The sequence below is a fragment of the Oncorhynchus masou genome, chromosome 26 (assembly GCF_036934945.1).
Source record: "Oncorhynchus masou masou isolate Uvic2021 chromosome 26, UVic_Omas_1.1, whole genome shotgun sequence".
In the NCBI taxonomy this organism is placed as follows: Eukaryota; Metazoa; Chordata; class Actinopteri; order Salmoniformes; family Salmonidae; genus Oncorhynchus; species Oncorhynchus masou.
In genome coordinates, this window is record NC_088237.1 from 1,595,959 (window position 1) to 1,614,895 (window position 18,937).

The 18,937-nt window shown below is 47.1% G+C and overlaps 1 protein-coding gene across 5 annotated transcripts in view; it reads left to right on the forward strand.

The window, feature by feature from the left end:
- The window catches only part of LOC135514624 (DISP complex protein LRCH3-like), a 94,666-nt gene that overhangs the window by 69,795 nt on the left and 5,934 nt on the right, over positions 1-18,937 (forward strand). Inside the window, exons 14-19 of one of the 5 annotated variants that reach the window (XM_064938059.1) lie at positions 6,140-6,176; positions 6,459-6,572; positions 10,794-10,894; positions 11,195-11,332; positions 11,666-11,743; positions 12,318-12,725. In XM_064938059.1, coding sequence (XP_064794131.1) covers positions 6,140-6,176; positions 6,459-6,572; positions 10,794-10,894; positions 11,195-11,332; positions 11,666-11,743; positions 12,318-12,518 — 669 coding nt within the window. In that variant the 3' untranslated portion in view covers positions 12,519-12,725. Of the gene's footprint in view, positions 1-6,139; positions 6,177-6,458; positions 6,573-10,793; positions 10,895-11,194; positions 11,333-11,665; positions 11,744-12,317; positions 12,726-18,937 lie in introns of those variants that run through there. The other 4 variants (XM_064938060.1, XM_064938057.1, XM_064938058.1 and 1 more) reach the window with 4 other exon arrangements.

Below are 18,937 nucleotides of genomic sequence, written 5' to 3' on the forward strand. Positions count from 1 at the left end.
AGACTTGCAGGTAACTGACAAAATAAAGGTAGCACTTGAGTAAATGAGGGATTCAAAGTATATTGAAAGCAGGTGCTTCCACACAGTTCTGGTTCCTGAGTTAATTAAGCAATTAACATCCCATCATGCTTAGGGTCATGTATAAAAATGCCCAGTTAACCATTATTTTGGCTACCATGTCTAGAAGAAGAGATCTCAGTGACTTTGAAAGAGGGGTCTCAAATGAGCATATGGGGTTTAAAGTGTGTGTGTGTGTGTGTGTGTCAGTAACCAGATCTCAACCCAATTGAACACATATGGTAGATTCTGGAGCGGTGCCTGAGACAGCGTTTTCCACCAACATCAACAAAACACCAAATGATGGAATTTCTCATGGAAGAATGGTGTTTCATCCCTCCCAATAGAGTTCAAGACACGTGTAGAATATCTAACTGTGACGTTTTCATTACGCACAACTGCCAAGTGGGACTAAGATGAAACGCTCATTTTTGATTTCTGTCAAGTGCCAAATGAACACAACTCTGGCTATTATACATTTTTCACACATGTTTCTCTGAACCAAACTGTACTCCTGGCTCACTTTTCTCTGAGCACAGTATGGTCTAACCCAAGGATCAGCCTGCTTTGTTACACACAGCTTATTTAATGCCTGGTTTGGGCGGGACATGGCGAGCTAACCATGTCCCACGGCTCACTTAAGGAAATGTAAATATCCACACGGTATGGTATGGGTTGGCACGAATGTGTGAAAATGCTGTTAGTATAGTTATTAGATGACCTGCTGCTATTGGATTCCTTGCCTGTCCCCTTGCATTCACCTGTTCAAGAGACAATGGTCATATCCCAAATGGCACTCTGTTCCCTATATAGTTCACAAATGTTGTATGGAGAGCCCATGGGGCACAGCAAATAGGTCCCTTCGTCTTCCTGGCACATTGTAACCAGCCTACACCTGTCCTGGCTTAACCCCTCCACTTCTTTCCCTTCTGATTCCCCTCTTTCTGTGTGTGTTTCTTTTCTGTCTCTCTCTTCCATCTCCGGCTGGGTCACTGTTAGAGCGAGTCCCAGCCTCGCATGGTGTTTGAGGTAGACACTGACACCAACACTATAAAGAGGAGGCCTGGCACTCACAAGCAGGTGAAACACTTTTGGTTACAGTCCTACACACGCACAAACATTTGACTTGTTTCACACGCACATTTAGGGAGCAACTATGTGCACACAGCATACATACACACACAGTCACACATTGTTGGATTAATGATACAATACATACAAACAAACCAAGTCATAGGCATTTAATCCTAATTGCTTCTAAGTTGCTCTGGATAAGAGCATCTGCTAAATGACTAAAATGTAAATGGTGTACATGCGCTGTCTGCAAACATACACTACAGTGTATTCAGACCCCTAAACTTTTTCCACATTTTGTTATGTTACAGCCTTATTCTAAAATGTTAATTTCATCCAGCAACACACAGTACCCCATAATGACATAGGCACATATTTATTCAAAATTTTTACAAAAGTATTCAGACCATTTGCTATGAAACTCTAAATTGAGCTCATATGCATCCTGTTTCCATTGATCATCCGTGATGTTTCCACTGTGCACATCATAGCAAAAATCAAGCCATGAGGTCGAAGGAATTGTCTGTAGAGCTCAGAGACAGGATTGTGTTGAGGCACAGATCTAGGGAAGGGTACCAAAAAATGTTTGCCGCATTGAAGGTCCCCAAGAACACAGCGGCCTCCATCATTCAAGACTCTTCCAAGAGCTGGCCGCCCGGCCATACTGAGCAATCGTGGGAGAAGGGCCTTGGTCAGGGAGATTATCAATTACCCGATGGTCACTCTGACAGAGCTCCAGAGTTCCTCTGTGGAGATGAGAGAACCTTCCAGAAGGACAACCATCTCTGCAGCACTCCACCAATCAGGCCTTTATGTTAGAGTGGCAAGACAGCAGCCACTCAGTAAAAGGCACATGACAGCCCGCTTGGAGTTTGCCAAAAAGCACCTAAAGGACTCTGACTATGAGACACAATATTGTCTGGTCTGATGAAACCAAGATTGAACACTCTGGCCTGAATACCAAGCGTCACATCTGGAGGACACCTGGCACCATTCCTACGGTGAAGAATGGCTGCATCATGCTGTTAGGATGTTTTTCAGCAGCAGGGACTGGGAGTCAGGATCAAGGGAAACCTGAGAGATCCTTGATGAAAACCTGCTCCAGACCGCTCAGGACCTCAGACTGGGGGGGCGAAGGTTCACCTTCCAACGACCCTAAGCACACAGCCAAGACAATGCAGGACTGGCTTCAGGACAAATCTCAATGTCCTTGAGGGTCCCAGCCAGAGCACAGACTTAAATCCCATCGAACATCTCTGGAGAGACCTGAAAATAGCTGTGCAGCGACACTCCCCTTCCAACCTGACAGAGCTTCAGAGGATCTGTAGAGAAGAATGGGAGAAACTCCCCAAATACAGGTGTGCCAAGCTTGTAGCGTCATGCCCAAGAATACTTGAGGCTGTAATCGCTGCCAAAGGTGCTTCAATAAAGTACTGAGTAAAGGGTATGAATACTTATGTAAATGTGATATTTCAGTTTTTTATTTTTAATACCTTTGCAAATAATTCTAAAAACCTGTTTTTGCTCTGCCATTGTGGGTTATTGTGTGTGAATTGATGATTTAAAAAAAATAATAATTTAGAACAAGGCTGAAGCATACCAATGTGGAAAAGGTCAAGGGGTCTGGATACTTCCAAATGCACATCATATATATCTCTATCCCTTCAAATTAGTGGATCTGGCTATTTCAGCCACACCTGCTGCTGACAGGTGAATAAATCCTAGCAAACAGCCATGCAATCTCCATAGACAAACATTGGCAGTGGAATAGCTCACTGAAGAGCTCAGTGACTTTCAACATGGCACCGTCATAGGATGCCACCTTTCCAATAAGTCCATTCGACAAATTTCTACCCTGCTAGAGCTGCCCCAGTCAACTGTAAATGCTGTTAGTCGCAAAGTGTTAGGCCACACGAGCTCACAGAACGGGGCAGCCTAGTGCTGAAGCGCATAGCCTCTGGAAGCAACGTCAGCACAATAACTGTTAGTTGGGATCTTCATGAAATGGGTTTCCATAGCCGAGCAGCCGCACACAAGCCTTAAGATCAGCATGTGCAATGCCAAGCGTCGGCGAGAGTGGTGTAAAGCTCGCTGCCATTGGACTCTGGAGCAATGGAAACGAATTCTCCAGAGTGATGTATCGGTTTGGCGGATGCCAGGACGAATGCCCCAATGCGTAGTGCCAACTGTAAAGTTTGGTGGAGGAGGAATAATGGTCTGGGGCTGTTTTTCATGGTTTGGACTAGGCCCCTTAGTTCCAGTGAAGGGAAATCTTAACGCTACAGCATACAATGACATTCTAGACTATTTGGTGCTTCCAACTTTGTGGCAACAGTTTGGGAAGGCCCTTTCCTTTTTCAGCATGACAGTGCCCCTATGCACAGTGAGGTCCATGCCGAAATGGTTTGTTGATCGGTGTGGAAGAACTTGACTGGCCTGCATAGAGCCCTAACCTCAACACCATCGAACACCTTTGAGATGAAGTGGAACGCCGACTGCGTGCCCGGCCTAAACACCTAATGTCAGTGCCCGACCTCACTCATGCTCTTGTGGCTGAAGTCCCCGTAGCAATGTTCCAACATCTAGTGGAAAGCCTATCCAGAAGAGTGGAGGCTGTTGTATCAGGTGTCCACATCATTTTTGTCATGTAGTGTACCATCACACAAACACAAACACCCACACACACGGTTGTTGTTTTGTTGCCCTTATCTGTGCAGCATGCTGTTTCCACTGTGCTTACTCAATTAGCAGATTAGTACTCAATGTTCTCTTGACCTTTCTCAGCATTTAAGTCTCTTTATCTTATTTTTCTTGAGTTAAATTTTAATTTTTAAAAATCCTTCAATCCACCTTTTGGCTTTACTTTCTTTTCTCTCTCCTTTATATTTTTGTGCCCCCCACCCCAGTCTCTTTCCGGGTCTGGGATGTCCATAGATATCGTCCCCACGTGTCTACTGCAGGTACTGCGAACTTGCACGTCTTCTTTTCAACCTCCCTTCTCAGTCTCTCTCTCTTTATTTCCTTATACTTTGGGTGTTAGAGCATGTTGCAAAACACTGGCCCAGGGCCAGTTAGGTGATTGTTAGGGTTTGGCTCGCGCATGTGTGGTGCGCTCTCCCTTGAAATATGGCTGCCGTGGCATCACCCAGGTGTGAGCTGAGGTGTTTCCCCCGTACAATGTAAAGCACTTTGAGCACCTAGTAGCAAAACACTAGGTGTATATAAATCCAATCCATTAGAGATCGACTGGATATTATTTTTCAACGCCGGTACCGATTATTGGAGGACCAAAAAAATCCAATACCAATTAATTGGACGATTTTTATATATATATTTGTAATGATGACGATTTCAACAATACTGAATGAACAATTTTATTTTAACTTAATATAATACAAAAATAAAATTAATTTAGTCTCAAATAAATAATGAAACATGTTCAATTTGGTTTAGATAATGCAAAAACAAAGTGTTGGAGAATAAAGTAAAAGTGCAATATGTGCCATGTAAGAAAGCTAACGTTTTCGTTCCTTGTTCAGAACATAAGAACATAAGAAAGCTGGTGGTTCCTCTTAACATGAGTCTTCAATATTCCCAGGAAATAAGTTTTAGGTTGTAGTTATTATAGGAATTATAGGACTATTTCTATCTCTACCATTTTTATTTCATATACCTTTGACTATTGGATGTTCTTATAGGTACTTTAGTATTGCCAGCCTAATCTCGGGAGTTGATAGGCTTGAAGTCATAAACAGCGCAATGCTGCCGGCAAACGCAAGAAAGTGCTGTTTGAATGAATGCTTACGAGCATGCTGCTGCCTACCACCACTCAGTCAGACTTCGCTATCAAATATTAAATCATAGACTAAATATAATAAACACAGAAATACGAGCCTTTGGTCATTAATATGGTCAAATCCGGAAACTATCATTTCAAAAACAACTTTTATTCTTTCAGTGAAATACGGAACCTTTCCGTATTTTATTGAATGGGTGGCATCCCTAAGTCTAAATATTGCTGTTACATTGCATAATTATGTAAAATTCTGGCAATTTAATTATGGTCTTTGTTAGTCTTCACACAGTTTGCAATGAGCCAGGCGACCCAAACTGCTGTACATACCCTGACTCTGCTTGCACAGAACGCAAGAGAAGTGACACAATTTCCCTAGTTAAAATAAATTCATGTTAGCAGGCAATATTAACTAAATATATAGATTTAAAACTATATACTTGTGTGTTGATTTTAAGAAAGGCATTGATGTTTATGGTTAGGTACATTGGTGCGACGACAGTGCTTTTTTTCACAAATCCTCTTAAATCATCACCCGTTTGGTGAAGTAGGCTGTGATTCAATGATAAATTAACAGGCACCACATTGATTATATGCAACGCAGGACAAGCTAGTAATATCATCAACCATGTATAGATGACTAGTGATTATGTTAAGATTGATTGATGTTTTTTATAAGGTAAGTTTATTGCTAGCTAGCAACTTACCTAGGCTCCTTGCTGCACTCGCGTAACAGGTAGTAAGCCTGCCACCCAGTCTCCTCGTGGAGTGCAATGTAATCGGCCATAATCGGCGTCCAAAAATGCCGTATAACCGATTGTTATGAAAACTTGAAATTGGCCCTAATTAATCGATCGACCTCTACAATCCATGAATATGATAGTTATTATAAGCTGACTCTAAGGGCCACTCTACCTACCTGCAGCCAGAGAGCTTCATGGCTCTATGCCCACAGTCCACCCTCTCTTATGCAACAGTTGTCCATCTTTGTTGTCGCTCTAAAAGATAGGTCTGTAAACACCAAACAGTCGACTGATGTTTACAGGCCTTTTCCCTCCCTCATTACATCTCTGGTGTCAAAGGAGGTGTGAGACCGGAGTATTGTTGAGGGAACTGTATATGCATGAATGCTGGTGTTTTTGTCTTGACTCAAATGAAATGAACTCTCTCTCTCTCCCTCTGTTTGTCTCTGCTGGGACTCGACTGGCCACTAAGCAGGGCGAGGATCGCTGCTCCTCCCTGTCTCCCACGGGTAAGACACCAGTCACACTATTCCTCCATTTCCCTCTACGGTTACATCACGGCTGCCATACACTGCTCGGTGCAGCTTGTCCCACTGGCTTCCAGGGAAACCAGATTATGAATGGCTGTGAACTTGAGCGGCTTCCAACACACTCCTCCCTCTCCTTACTAATTTATTAATTTCTGTATTCCTAATTGACCACTACCCCCTAGACGTTCCTGTGGATCTGAAAAGATTTTACTCCACGGTCTATTCACTCTGCCACCTGCTCACATCCTGTTCTGCTTGCAGCCCTCCAATCACCTTCTTACCCCGGCCCTGTTGCCCCGCCCTCCTGCCAGGGGCCCGCCCAGCGGCCAGACAGCTTCTTGTTTCGCCTCAGCCAGAAGGAAGAGCAGAGGAGAGGTATGTCACCGGATCACAACCTCTGGATCTTGGCTGCATGGCCTTGCGAGCTTTCAGAAGAGTGTTGGTTCCTCTTGAGCGTGCAATGCGCATGTCACAATTGAGTGTCGTATGTGACATTGTTCTGGTAACTGTGTCTGGGCTGATAGACATGTCTGGATGGGATCCTGCAAAGTCACTGAGAGACACTGTAGATAGTTCAAATCAAATTTTATTTGTCACATACACATGGTTAGCAGATGTTAATGCGAGTGTAGCGAAATGCTTGTGCTTCCAGTTCCGACAATGCAGTAATAACCAACAAGTAATCTAACTAACAATTCCAAAACTAATATCTTATACACAGTGTAAGGGGATAAAGAATATGTACATAAAGATATGAATGAGTGATGGTGCAGAGCAGCATAGGCAAGATACAGTAGATGGTATCGAGTACAGTATATACATATGAGATGAGTATGTAAACAAAGTGGCATAGTTAAAGTGGCTAGTGATACATGTATTACATAAGGTTGCAGTAGATGATAGAGTACAGTATATACGTATACATATGAGATGAATAATGTAGGGTATGTAAACATTATATTAGGTAGCATTGTTTAAAGTGGCTAGTGATATATTTTACATCCTTTCCCATCAATTCCCATTATTGAAGTGGCTGGAGTTGAGTCAGTGTGTTGGCAGCAGCCACTCAATGTTAGTGGTGGCTGTTTAACAGTCTGATGGCCTTGAGATAGAAGCTGTTTTTCAGTCTCTCGGTCCCAGCTTTGATGCACCTGTACTGACCTCGCCTTCTGGATGATAGCGGGGTGAACAGGCAGTGGCTCGGGTGGGTGTTGTCCTTGATGATCTTTATAGCCTTCCTGTAACATCGGGTGGAGTAGGTGTCCTGGAGGGCAGGTAGTTTGCCCCCGGTGATACGTTGTGCAGACCTCACTACCCTCTGGAGAGCCTTACGGTTGTGGGCGGAGCAGTTGCCGTACCAGGCGGTGATACAGCCCGCCAGGATGCTCTCGATTGTGCTTCTGTAGAAGTTTGTGAGTGTTTTTGGTGACAAGCCGAATTTCTTCAGCCTCCTGAGGTTGAAGAGGCACTGCTGCGCCTTCTTCACGATGCTGTCTGTGTGGGTGGACCAATTTAGTTTGTCTGTGATGTGTATGCCGAGGAACTTAAAACTTACTACTGCTGTTCCCTCTGCTGTTTCCTGAAGTCCACAATCATCTCCTTAGTTTTGTTGACGTTGAGTGTGAGGTTATTGTCCTGACACCACACTCCGAGGGCCCTCACCTCCTCCCTGTAGGCCGTCTCGTCGTTGTCGGTAATCAAGCCTACCACTGTTGTGTCGTTCCGCAAACTTGATGATTGAGTTGGAGGCGTGCGTTGCCGCGCAGTCGTGGGTGAACAGGGAGTACAGGAGAGGGCTCAGAACGCACCCTTGTGGGGCCCCAGTGTTGAGGATCAGCGGGGTGGAGATGTTGTTGCCTACCCTCACCACCTGGGGGCGGCCCGTCAGGAAGTCCAGTACCCAGTTGCACAGGGTGGGTTCGAGACCCAGGGTCTCGAGCTTGATGACGAGCTTGGAGGGTACTATGGTGTTAAATGCCGAGCTGTAGTCGATGAACAGCATTCTCACATAGGTATTCCTCTTGTCCAGATGGGTTAGGGCAGTGTGCAGTGTGGTTGAGATTGCGTCGTCTGTGGACCTATTTGGGCGGTAAGCAAATTGGAGTGGGTCTAGGGTGTCAGGTAGGGTGGAGGTGATATGGTCCTTGACTAGTCTCTCAAAGAACTTCATGATGACGGAAGTGAGTGCTACGGGGCGGTAGTCGTTTAGCTCAGTTACCTTAGCTTTCTTGGGAACAGGAACAATGGTGGCCCTCTTGAAGCATGTGGGAACAGCAGACTGGTATAGGGATTGATTGAATATGTCCGTAAACACACCAGCCAGCTGGTCTGCGCATGCTCTGAGGGCGCGGCTGGGGATGCCGTCTGGGCCTGCAGCCTTGCGAGGGTTAACACGTTTAAATGTTTTACTCACCTCGGCTGCAGTGAAGGAGAGACCGCATGTTTCCGTTGCAGGCCGTGTCAGTGGCACTGTATTGTCCTCAAAGCGGGCAAAAAAGTTATTTAGTCTGCCTGGGAGCAAGACATCCTGGTCCGTGACTGAGCTGGATTTCATCTTGTAGTCCGTGATTGACTGTAGACCCTGCCACATACCTCTTGTGTCTGAGCCGTTGAATTGAGATTCTACTTTGTCTCTATACTGACGCTTAGCTTGTTTGATAGCCTTACGGAGGGAATAGCTGCACTGTTTGTATTCGGTCATGTTACCAGTCACCTTGCTCTGATTAAAAGCAGTGGTTCGCGCTTTCAGTTTCACGCGAATGCTGCCATCAATCCACGGTTTCTGGTTAGGGAATGTTTTAATCGTTGCTATGGGAACGACATCTTCAACGCACGTTCTAATGAACTCGCACACCGAATCAGCGTATTCGTCAATGTTGTTGCCTGACGCAATACGAAACATGTCCCAGTCCACATGATGGAAGCACTCTTGGAGTGTGGAATCAGCTTGGTCGGACCAGCGTTGGACAGACCTCAGCGTGGGAGCTTCTTGTTTTAGTTTCTGTCTGTAGGCAGGGATCAGCAAAATGGAGTCGTGGTCAGCTTTTCTGAAAGGGGGGCGGGGCAGGGCCTTATATGCGTCGCGGAAGTTAGAATAACAGTGATCCAAGGTTTTGCCAGCCCTGGTGGCGCAATCGATATGCTGATACATTTTAGGGAGTCTTGTTTTCAGATTAGCCTTGTTAAAATCCCCAGCAACAATGAATGCAGCCTCAGGATGTATGGATTCCAGTTTGCAAAGAGTCAAATAAAGTTCGTTCAGAGCCATCGATGTGTCTGCTTGGGGGGAATATATACGGCTGTGATTATAATCGAAGAGAATTCTCTTGGTAGATAATGCGGTCTACATTTGATTGTGAGGAATTCTAAATCAGGTGAACAGAAGGATTTGAGTTCCTGTATGTTTCTGTGATCACACCACGTCTCGTTAGCCATAAGGCATACGCCCCCACCACTCTTCTTACCAGAAAGGTGTTTGTTTCTGTCGGCGCGATGTGTGGAGAAACCCGCTGGCTGCACCGCATCCGAGAGCGTCTCTCCAGTGAGCCATGTTTCCGTGAAGCAAAGAACGTTAGTCTCTGATGTCCCTCTGGAATGCTACCCTTGCTCGGATTTCATCAACCTTGTTGTCAAGAGACTGGACATTGGCAAGAAGAATGCTAGGGAGTGGAGCACGATGTGCCCGTCTCCGGAGTCTGACTAGAAGACAGCCTCGTTTCCCTCTTTTACAAAGTCGTTTTTTTGGGTCGCCGGCTGGGATCCATTCCGTTGTCCTGGGTGAAAGGCAGAACACAGGATCCGCTTCGCGAAAGTCATATTCTTGGTCGTACTGATGGTGAGTTGACGCTGATCTTATATTCAGTAGTTCTTCTCGACTGTATGTAATGAAACCTAAGATGACCTGGGGTACTAATATAAGAAATAACACGTAAAAAACAAAAAACTGCATAGTTTCCTAGGAACGCGAAGCGAGGCGGCCATCTCTGTCGGCGCCGGAGATGGCCGTTGAACAAAATAGAAGGTGGGCGGTGGGTAATCATTTTCAATATGGACAGATTTCTATGTTTTAAATGGGGGAGGGGAAATTGTCTGCTTTTTGACTGTTAAGTATGATGTTCAGCTCTGTTGGTTTTCTGATCCCGTCTGTTTGAGTGCTGTCAGACTTCCGTCTTGCGGTAGAGTTCCTCCGCCCGTCTGCGGTAGAGTTCCGCCCGCCCGTCTGCGGTAGGGTTCCGCCCGCCCGTCTGCGGTAGGGTTCCGCCCGCCCGTCTGCGGTAGGGTTCCGCCCGCCCGTCTGCGGTAGGGTTCCGCCCGCCCGTCTGCGGTAGGGTTCCGCCCGCCCGTCTGCGGTAGGGTTCCGCCCGCCCGTCTGCGGTAGGGTTCCGCCCGCCCGTCTGCGGTACGCCCGTCTGCGGTAGGGATCTACTGTAGTTTGTCTTCTGAATTGTTTGCCATGTGTCTGATCATGCCATTGTATCTGTAGAGAACTGGACTTCACCCTCTTCAGGATAAATGATTAGCACCAATTCTGCTTTCACCAGCTTTTGATCTTGTATGTGAATGTTTGAGCCTGTCTGGTTCTGCCTTCCCCACCAGGTGATGGTGCCGCCCCCAGGCCAGAGCCTGAAGAAGTGACCCCTACCCAGCCTCAAGGCCCCATGGGAGAGGAGGCTGCTCTGGTGGAGCAACTGCGGAAGGTGAACAACACCCGACCAACAGATTCTCCCCCCTTTTGACCAAGCCATTAGAGCCTGGAGTTTCTACTGGGTTCCTTGGTCCGTATTCATAAAGCATTTCAGACTAGAAGTGCTGAACTTGAATCAGTCTTTCCTTTCAGATCATAATGAGTACAATTAGATGGACCCGGGACCTGATCCTAGATCAGTACTCCTACTCTGAGATGCTTTATGAGCCCTGGTCGGATCACAAGGTCAGGAAAAGCTCTTGTCCCTACATGTGCTGATCCCCCTGTAATTACGTCCTGCTCTATTTTGTAGAACATAGAGTCGCGCCTGAAAGTGTCCTTGCCCAGTGACCTGGGAGCAGCACTGACCGACGGGGTCGTCCTCTGCCATCTGGCTAATCACGTGCGGCCGCGATCCGTACCCAGCATCCATGTGCCCTCCCCTGCTGTGGTGAGTTTGTGTGTGCACTATGCGTGTGCTGTGCGTGCATGCCATACGTGCATTAGTGATGTCAGTTTCAGAATGAATTTAGTCAGTCAGGAACACTACACTACAAGCATATCAATACAACAATGCTCCTTTTTACTTTGCCATACATTTGCATTGGGGTTATGATCAGACACTGCTTTTGTCCCAAATGGCACCCTATTTCCTACATAGTGCACTACTGTGACCGTAGGCCCTGGTCAAAAGTAGTGCACTATCCAGGTAATAGGGTGCCATTTGAGACAAGCCACTGTCGTTATGCTTACAATTGTCCCCGTTCTGTCTCTGTCCATCAAGCCCAAACTGACGATGGCCAAGTGTCGGCGGAACGTGGAGAACTTTCTGGAGGCGTGTCGCAGGATCGGGGTTCCACAGGTAAGACCTTCACACTTGTTGAATAAAGGAATGGCATACAACTCACTAGTCTTCATGCTAAAACGTCTGTGTGTTTGTTATGGGTAAAGCATATGATACAAGAGAACCTGTACTGACTGACTGTTCTTCAGATTTTGATTTGTTAGCAGCAGACGGTGACCTCACCAATTTAGTTAAATACCTAAAGGCTACTTTCAGTGCAGGTTTTTCTCTTCGGTCATAAGATTTCTTGTACGGAGTAAGTAAGACAGACTCCCTCTACTACTCTGCTTTTTGTATCGACACTAAAGTTTAGCCTAGTTCTGTCCTTGCTCTTTTTATCAATTGACTCCAGCTAACTCAACTGACATACTGTCAACCTGCAGAGCTTTTGTAAACTTGACTTGGAGAGCCGCTTGCCTGTTCCTAACAGTAACTTTCTCTTTCTGCTCCTCCGCTCTTCTTTCTTTTAACCGTAACACTTCCCCCTCAAACTCATCTTCCATCTGTCCGTCCAAACACACATCTCCCCTATCTATTTAATTGTATCCTTTGCCTGCCGATTCTCTCCCCTACTTCATCTCCCATGGGACAGGAGAGGCTGTGCACAGTGGAGGAGGTTCTGGATGGCCGGGGAGGCTGTGTTTACGGGATGCTGGGGTTCCTGCTCTCCATGGCTCCTCCCCCCCTCCTAATGCCTTCTCCCCCGGCCCAGCTGGCAGGCTTCGCCCTCTTCTATCTGTCCATCATGTCTGTACTGTGTGCCCTGTACTGCCACCTTGTGCCCCACCTCTGAACTGTCTGTCTGGACGCACAACCCCTTTCTCACTTTACCAACTCGCTCTCCACCACTCGTACACACAGACGCTGGCTCTCCACCACTCGTACACGCAGACGCTGGCTCTCCACCACTCACACACGCAGACGCTGGCTCTCCACCACTCGCGCACACAGACGCTGGCTCTCCACCACTCGCGCACACAGACGCTGGCTCTCCACCACTCGCTCACACAGACGCTGGCTCTCCACCACTCGCGCACACAGACGCTGGCTCTCCACCACTCGCGCACACAGACGCTGGCTCTCCACCACTCGCGCACGCAGACGCTGGCTCTCCACCACTCGCGCACACAGACGCTGGCTCTCCACCACTCGCTCACACAGACGCTGGCTCTCCACCACTCGCGCACACAGACGCTGGCTCTCCACCACTCGCGCACACAGACGCTGGCTCTCCACCACTCGCGCACACAGACGCTGGCTCTCCACCACTCGCGCACACAGACGCTGGCTCTCCACCACTCGCGCACACAGACGCTGGCTCTCCACCACTCGCGCACACAGACGCTGGCTCTCCACCACTCGCACACACACAGACGCTGGCTCTCCACCACTCGCACACACACAGACGCTGGCTCTCCACCACTCGCACACACAGACGCTGGCTCTCCACCACTCGCACACACAGACGCTGGCTCTCCACCACTCGCGCACGCAGACGCTGGCTCTCCACCACTCGCGCACACAGACGCTGGCTCTCCACCACTCGCGCACACAGACGCTGGCTCTCCACCACTCGCGCACACAGACGCTGGCTCTCCACCACTCGCGCACACAGACGCTGGCTCTCCACCACTCGCGCACGCAGACGCTGGCTCTCCACCACTCGCACACGCAGACACTGGCTCTCCACCACTCGCGCACACAGACGCTGGCTCTCCACCACTCGCGCACACAGACACTGGCTCTCTACCACTCGCACACGCAGACGCTGGCTCTCCACCACTCGCACACACACAGACGCTGGCTCTCCACCACTCGCAGACGCTGGCTCTCCACCACTCGCACACACAGACGCTGGCTCTCCACCACTCGCACACACAGACGCTGGCTCTCCACCACTCGCACACACAGACGCTGGCTCTCCACCACTCGCACACACAGACGCTGGCTCTCCACCACTCGCACACACAGACGCTGGCTCTCCACCACTGGCACACACAGACGCTGGCTCTCCACCACTCGCGCACACAGACGCTGGCTCTCCACCACTCGCGCACACAGACGCTGGCTCTCCACCACTCGCGCACACAGACGCTGGCTCTCCACCACTCGCGCACGCAGACGCTGGCTCTCCACCACTCGCGCACGCAGACGCTGGCTCTCCACCACTCGCGCACGCAGACGCTGGCTCTCTACCACTCGCGCACGCAGACGCTGGCTCTCCACCACTCGCGCACGCAGACGCTGGCTCTCCACCACTCGCGCACGCAGACGCTGGCTCTCCACCACTCGCACACACACAGACGCTGGCTCTCCACCACTCGCAGACGCTGGCTCTCCACCACTCGCACACACAGACGCTGGCTCTCCACCACTCGCACACACAGACGCTGGCTCTCCACCACTCGCAGACGCTGGCTCTCCACCACTCGCACACGCAGACGCTGGCTCTCCACCACTCACACTCCTATGCGTTCCTCTTTTCATATTGCGCCGACTCCCATCACCACAGCGGTATCCATTCAGACGCAGCAGAACTCGACAAGGGAAAACACAAGAATGAGAGTGGACCTCTCTGTCCCACTTTACCATAACAAAGAGGAGCGCTCGCCACTGCCTGGTTTGCCATCCACTGAAAAGGGAACAACTCCATATGCCAAATACCATATAGTAGGTTTTATCTTTTGTTGTTCCAGTTGTTTGTTGGGGAAGGTTACCTGCTTCCAATCAAGGAGTGGCAAGGTGGACCTTCAATGCTCCCTCGTTACCAATCTGTCATATACTGGCACAGCGAGACCCTGGAGGTTGCTGGGTTGTCAATGAGCTGTCTGCTACTGGACCTACCTACTGAACCTCCTTCTGTGCCTTAAGTTTGTCCGCCTGCCGACGTGTGTGCGTGTGTTTTTTAGATGGAACCTTCCCACCCGAAAGCCACTTCCATTGCACAGATAACATCAAAGTCGGGGGCTTGTCATATGTAGCCTCCGTGCTTCCTCCTCCCCGACTGCCCCTGAGAAGAACCAACCACGAGTAATCTGACCAATCATCGCCAAGCGCTTCCCTTCTCTCCTGACTCGAACATGGCTTAGCCTTAGCTGCAAAGTCAGTCGGACGTTTTTGCCTAATCAAGAAGAGAGCAGGTAGCCGAGGGTCATTTGTAGCCTTTGAGTCCTTGCTGACGCACAATCAAGTATCCTACAGGTACCTTTTTCTCCTTGACTGTCTGTGATCGAGCCCCCCTCTGTCCTAACGCTCATGTTGTGGCTTCGGGGTGATGTTACCCCTAGGTACAGATCTAGGATCAGCTTCCCCTTCCCCAATCCTAACCTTAGTGGAACTGAAATGCTCAAATCAACCTACATTTTACATGTCGACATTAGGTAACGTTGTTGAACATGATGTTATGAAGATGCTTTTAAAGCATATGATAGGTTTTAGAGCACCTAGCAGAAGCTTGGAAAAGATGTGGCCACAGCCATATTGAAAAAACGTCATGGGAATGGTAGAGCGTCTGCTGCCGAATAGTACGCATGGCTTTTTGATCAAGACTGATTATGAAGTGAATAAACGAAAAGCTACAACTACCAATTTGAGATGGAACAACAATAAAATATTAACAATCATGTTGACAAGCCTGTATAGTCCTGTCAAAAAATCCACTTGCATAAGTTTGAGCTCAGTCAGTTGTAGGCTACATAAGTGATCTTCACATGGGCAGGGGCATCGGAGCTAAATGCATGATGCCCACAATAGCAAAGCAGTTAGCTAGTATTGAATAAACTTTTATAGTCCAGTCAATAAACCAATTGCACGTTTTTATGTTCATTCAGCGAGCAAAGTCTAGCTGTGTTAAGAACAAGTTCTTATTTACAATGACTGCCTACCAAGAGGCAAAACACATCCTGTGAGAACGGAGGATTCAAAGTAATGTAGGACGAAACACACATCACGACGAAAGAGACAACTACACAACATGGCAGAAACACATGACAGCACAACATAGTAGCAACACATCATGGACATCACCCCATGGTACCTGCACAAACACGGTAGACAACAATGCATCATGATAAGCAACCACAAGTGTCCGTAAGAGTGTCCATGATTGAGTCTTTGAATGAAGAGCTGGAGATAAAACTGTCCAGTTTGAGTGTTTGTTGCAGCTCGTTCCAGTCGCTAGCTGCAGCGAACTGAAAAGATGAGCGACCCAGGGATGTGTGTGCTTTGGGGAACTTTAACAGGATGGGTGTTGTACGTGGAGGATGAGTGCTGCAGTGGGTATCTCAGATAGGAGGGAGTGAGGCCTGAAGGTTTAATAAATAAGAATCAACCAGTGGGTCTTGCGACAGGTATACAGAGATGACCAGTTTACAGAGGAGTATAGAGTGTAGGGATGTGTCCTATAAGGAGCATTGGTGGCAAATCTGATGGCCGAATGGTAAAGAACATCTAGCCGCTTGAGAGCACCCTTAACTGCCGATCTATACATTACCTCCCCGTTGTCTAGCATGGGTAGGATGGTCATCTGAATCAGGTTAGTTTGGGTGATAGAGGAAACCAACTCTAGATTTTACTTTAGCCTGCAGCTTGGATATGTGCTGAGAGAATGACAGTGTACTGTCTAGCCATACTCCCAAGTACAATTGTTCAAGCCATGTTACCTGGCTAATTTCTAACCGGATAGCCTTCTGAGAGGCACTTACTTTCTTCTAATTTTTCTTGTCAAAATGAAAACATTTTTATGCATTGTAATCTGGCATGCCCGTCAGACGAAACATTCAAGTGATGTCATTGATGACACGTTATGAAGATGGCGGCACGCAGTAGTCAAGAGGCTATTTTCTTTTTTGTTACTGGTTTAAGGGTTTGAACTTGCTTCTTTATCACGTTTGGTTATCAAAATCCCTTTTAACTTAATACAATGTTTCACTTTGTCTTTAACCTTTATTAGGTCAAATGCTAAACTGACCCAAGATCAGTGTCTAGGGGCAACGTCACTCTACCCCCATTTTGTGTCTCTGTGGTGTATGATGAATGGGGTTAACACAAAGTAAGATGGCACAAACACACCTGGGACCAGTCTATGTAGGCACAAGCTGTGGTAAAAATCAGCCCCAGGATATGGCAGGACTACAGTGCCTTCCGAAAGTTTTCACACCCCTTGACTTTTTCCACATTTTTTGTCACAAAGTGGGATTAAAATGGCTTTAATTGTAATTTTTTGTCTACGATCTACACAAAATACACTGTCAAAGTGGGAGAACAAAAATCTGAAAAATAAAACCCTAATACAGTGCATTCGGAAAGTATTCAGACCCCTTTCCAGGTGTTACGTACAGCCTTATTCTAAAAATGATGACATTAATTTTTTTCTCATCAATCTACACACAATACCCCATAATTACAAAGCGAAAACCGTTTTTTAGAAATGTTTGTAATTTTTTTTACAGAAACCTTATTTACGTAAGTATTCAGAACCTGAGTTTAGGTGCATCCTGTTTCCATGGATCATCTTTTAGATGTTTCTACAACTTGATTGGATTCCACCTGTGGTAAATTCAATTGATTGGACATTATTTGGAAAGGCACACACCTGTCTATATTAAGGTCTCACAGTTGACAGTGCATATCAAAAGTTATGAGGTCGAAGGAATTGTCCATAGAGCTCCGAGACAGGATTGTGTCGAGTATGTAGTAGTGGGTTCAGACTCTCTACAGTATGTAGTAGTGGGTTCAGACTCTCTACAGTATGTAGTAGTGGGTTCAGATTCTATACAGTATGTAGTAGTGGGTTCAGATTCTATACAGTATTTAGTAGTGGGTTCCGACTCTCTACAACATGTAGTAGTATGTTCAGACTCTCTACAGTATGTAGTAGTGGGTTCAGACTCTCTACAGTATGTAGTAGTGGGTTCAGATTCTATACAGTATGTAGTAGGACAGCGGAGTCAATCACCACCTTCCGGAGACACCTGAAACCCCACCTCTTCAAGGAATACCTAGGATAGGATAAAGTAATCCTTCTCACCCCCCCCCCTTAAATGATTTAGATGCACTATTGTAAAGTGGCTGTTCCACTGGATGTCAGAAGGTGAATTCACCAATTTGTAAGTCGCTCTGGATAAGAGCGTCTGCTAAATGACTTAAATGTAATGTAAATGTAAAATCATGTGAAACACTATTCTTGCACATAGATTGAGTCTCTGTGACTTGTCAAGTACATTTTTCCTCCTGAACTTATTTAGGTGCCATAACAACGGGGTTGAATACTTGCTTATTGATTTCAGCGTTTCATTTTTAATTCAAAACTTAATTCCACTGTAACGTTGTGGGGAAAATGTTATCCATTTTACATTCTGGCGGTAACACAACAAAATGTGGAGAAAGTCAAGGGGTGTGAATACTTTCTGAAGGCTCTGTATTTAGCAATGAGTGCTCTTATACCGTTGTATACAAAGACGAAGCACATATTTTGTGAGACAGAGCGAGTGAATCTAGTTTGTTCCAAATGGGACCCTATTCTTTATGGTGCACTACTTTTAATCAGATTCCTATGTGCCCCCTGGTTAAAAGTAGTGCACTCAATAGGGAATAGGGTGACATTCAGGGGATGCAGGCTGTGTGTAGTTTGTTGCTGGTCTATGCTGAATGACAAGGAGTAATGTCTCCTCTGGCTCTGAAGAGCGGTGTGAATGTTCTCTGTCAGTGGTCTGTTTGCTTCCAGTGTGTGTAACAACGTGCCTATCTCTCCTGTGTGTCTTCTGTTGTTGACCTTTCAACTCTTTCCCAGAGCTCCTCCTTTCACAATAAAATTGAACCAAATATTTGGTGTGACTTCCTTCCTCTTTGCCGTCTGTCTTCTCTCCTCGCTACTTCTGCTTGTCTTCAGCTTGTTCTCTCTCTCCTGTGGGATATGTTGTTCAGTGGGTGTCTCAGTGCACAAGTCCCTACTTATTGTAACCCTGTGCCTGTGTTTGCACACCTGCTCCCTGCTCCGCTTCCCTGCTCCGCTTCCCTGCTCTCCTCAAGGTCATGCCGTTTGGATCCCGTTCACCTCCTTTTCCATCTTATGTTGAGTTTCTTTCCATTTGTGTTGACTTCTGTTACCTTTTGGTAGTTTTTGTTATTATTTGCCCATCCATTGACATACCCTTTTTTGTTTTCCCTCCTCCCTTTGTCGTCTGTGTGCGTGTGCTCTTCATCTGGCCTTAG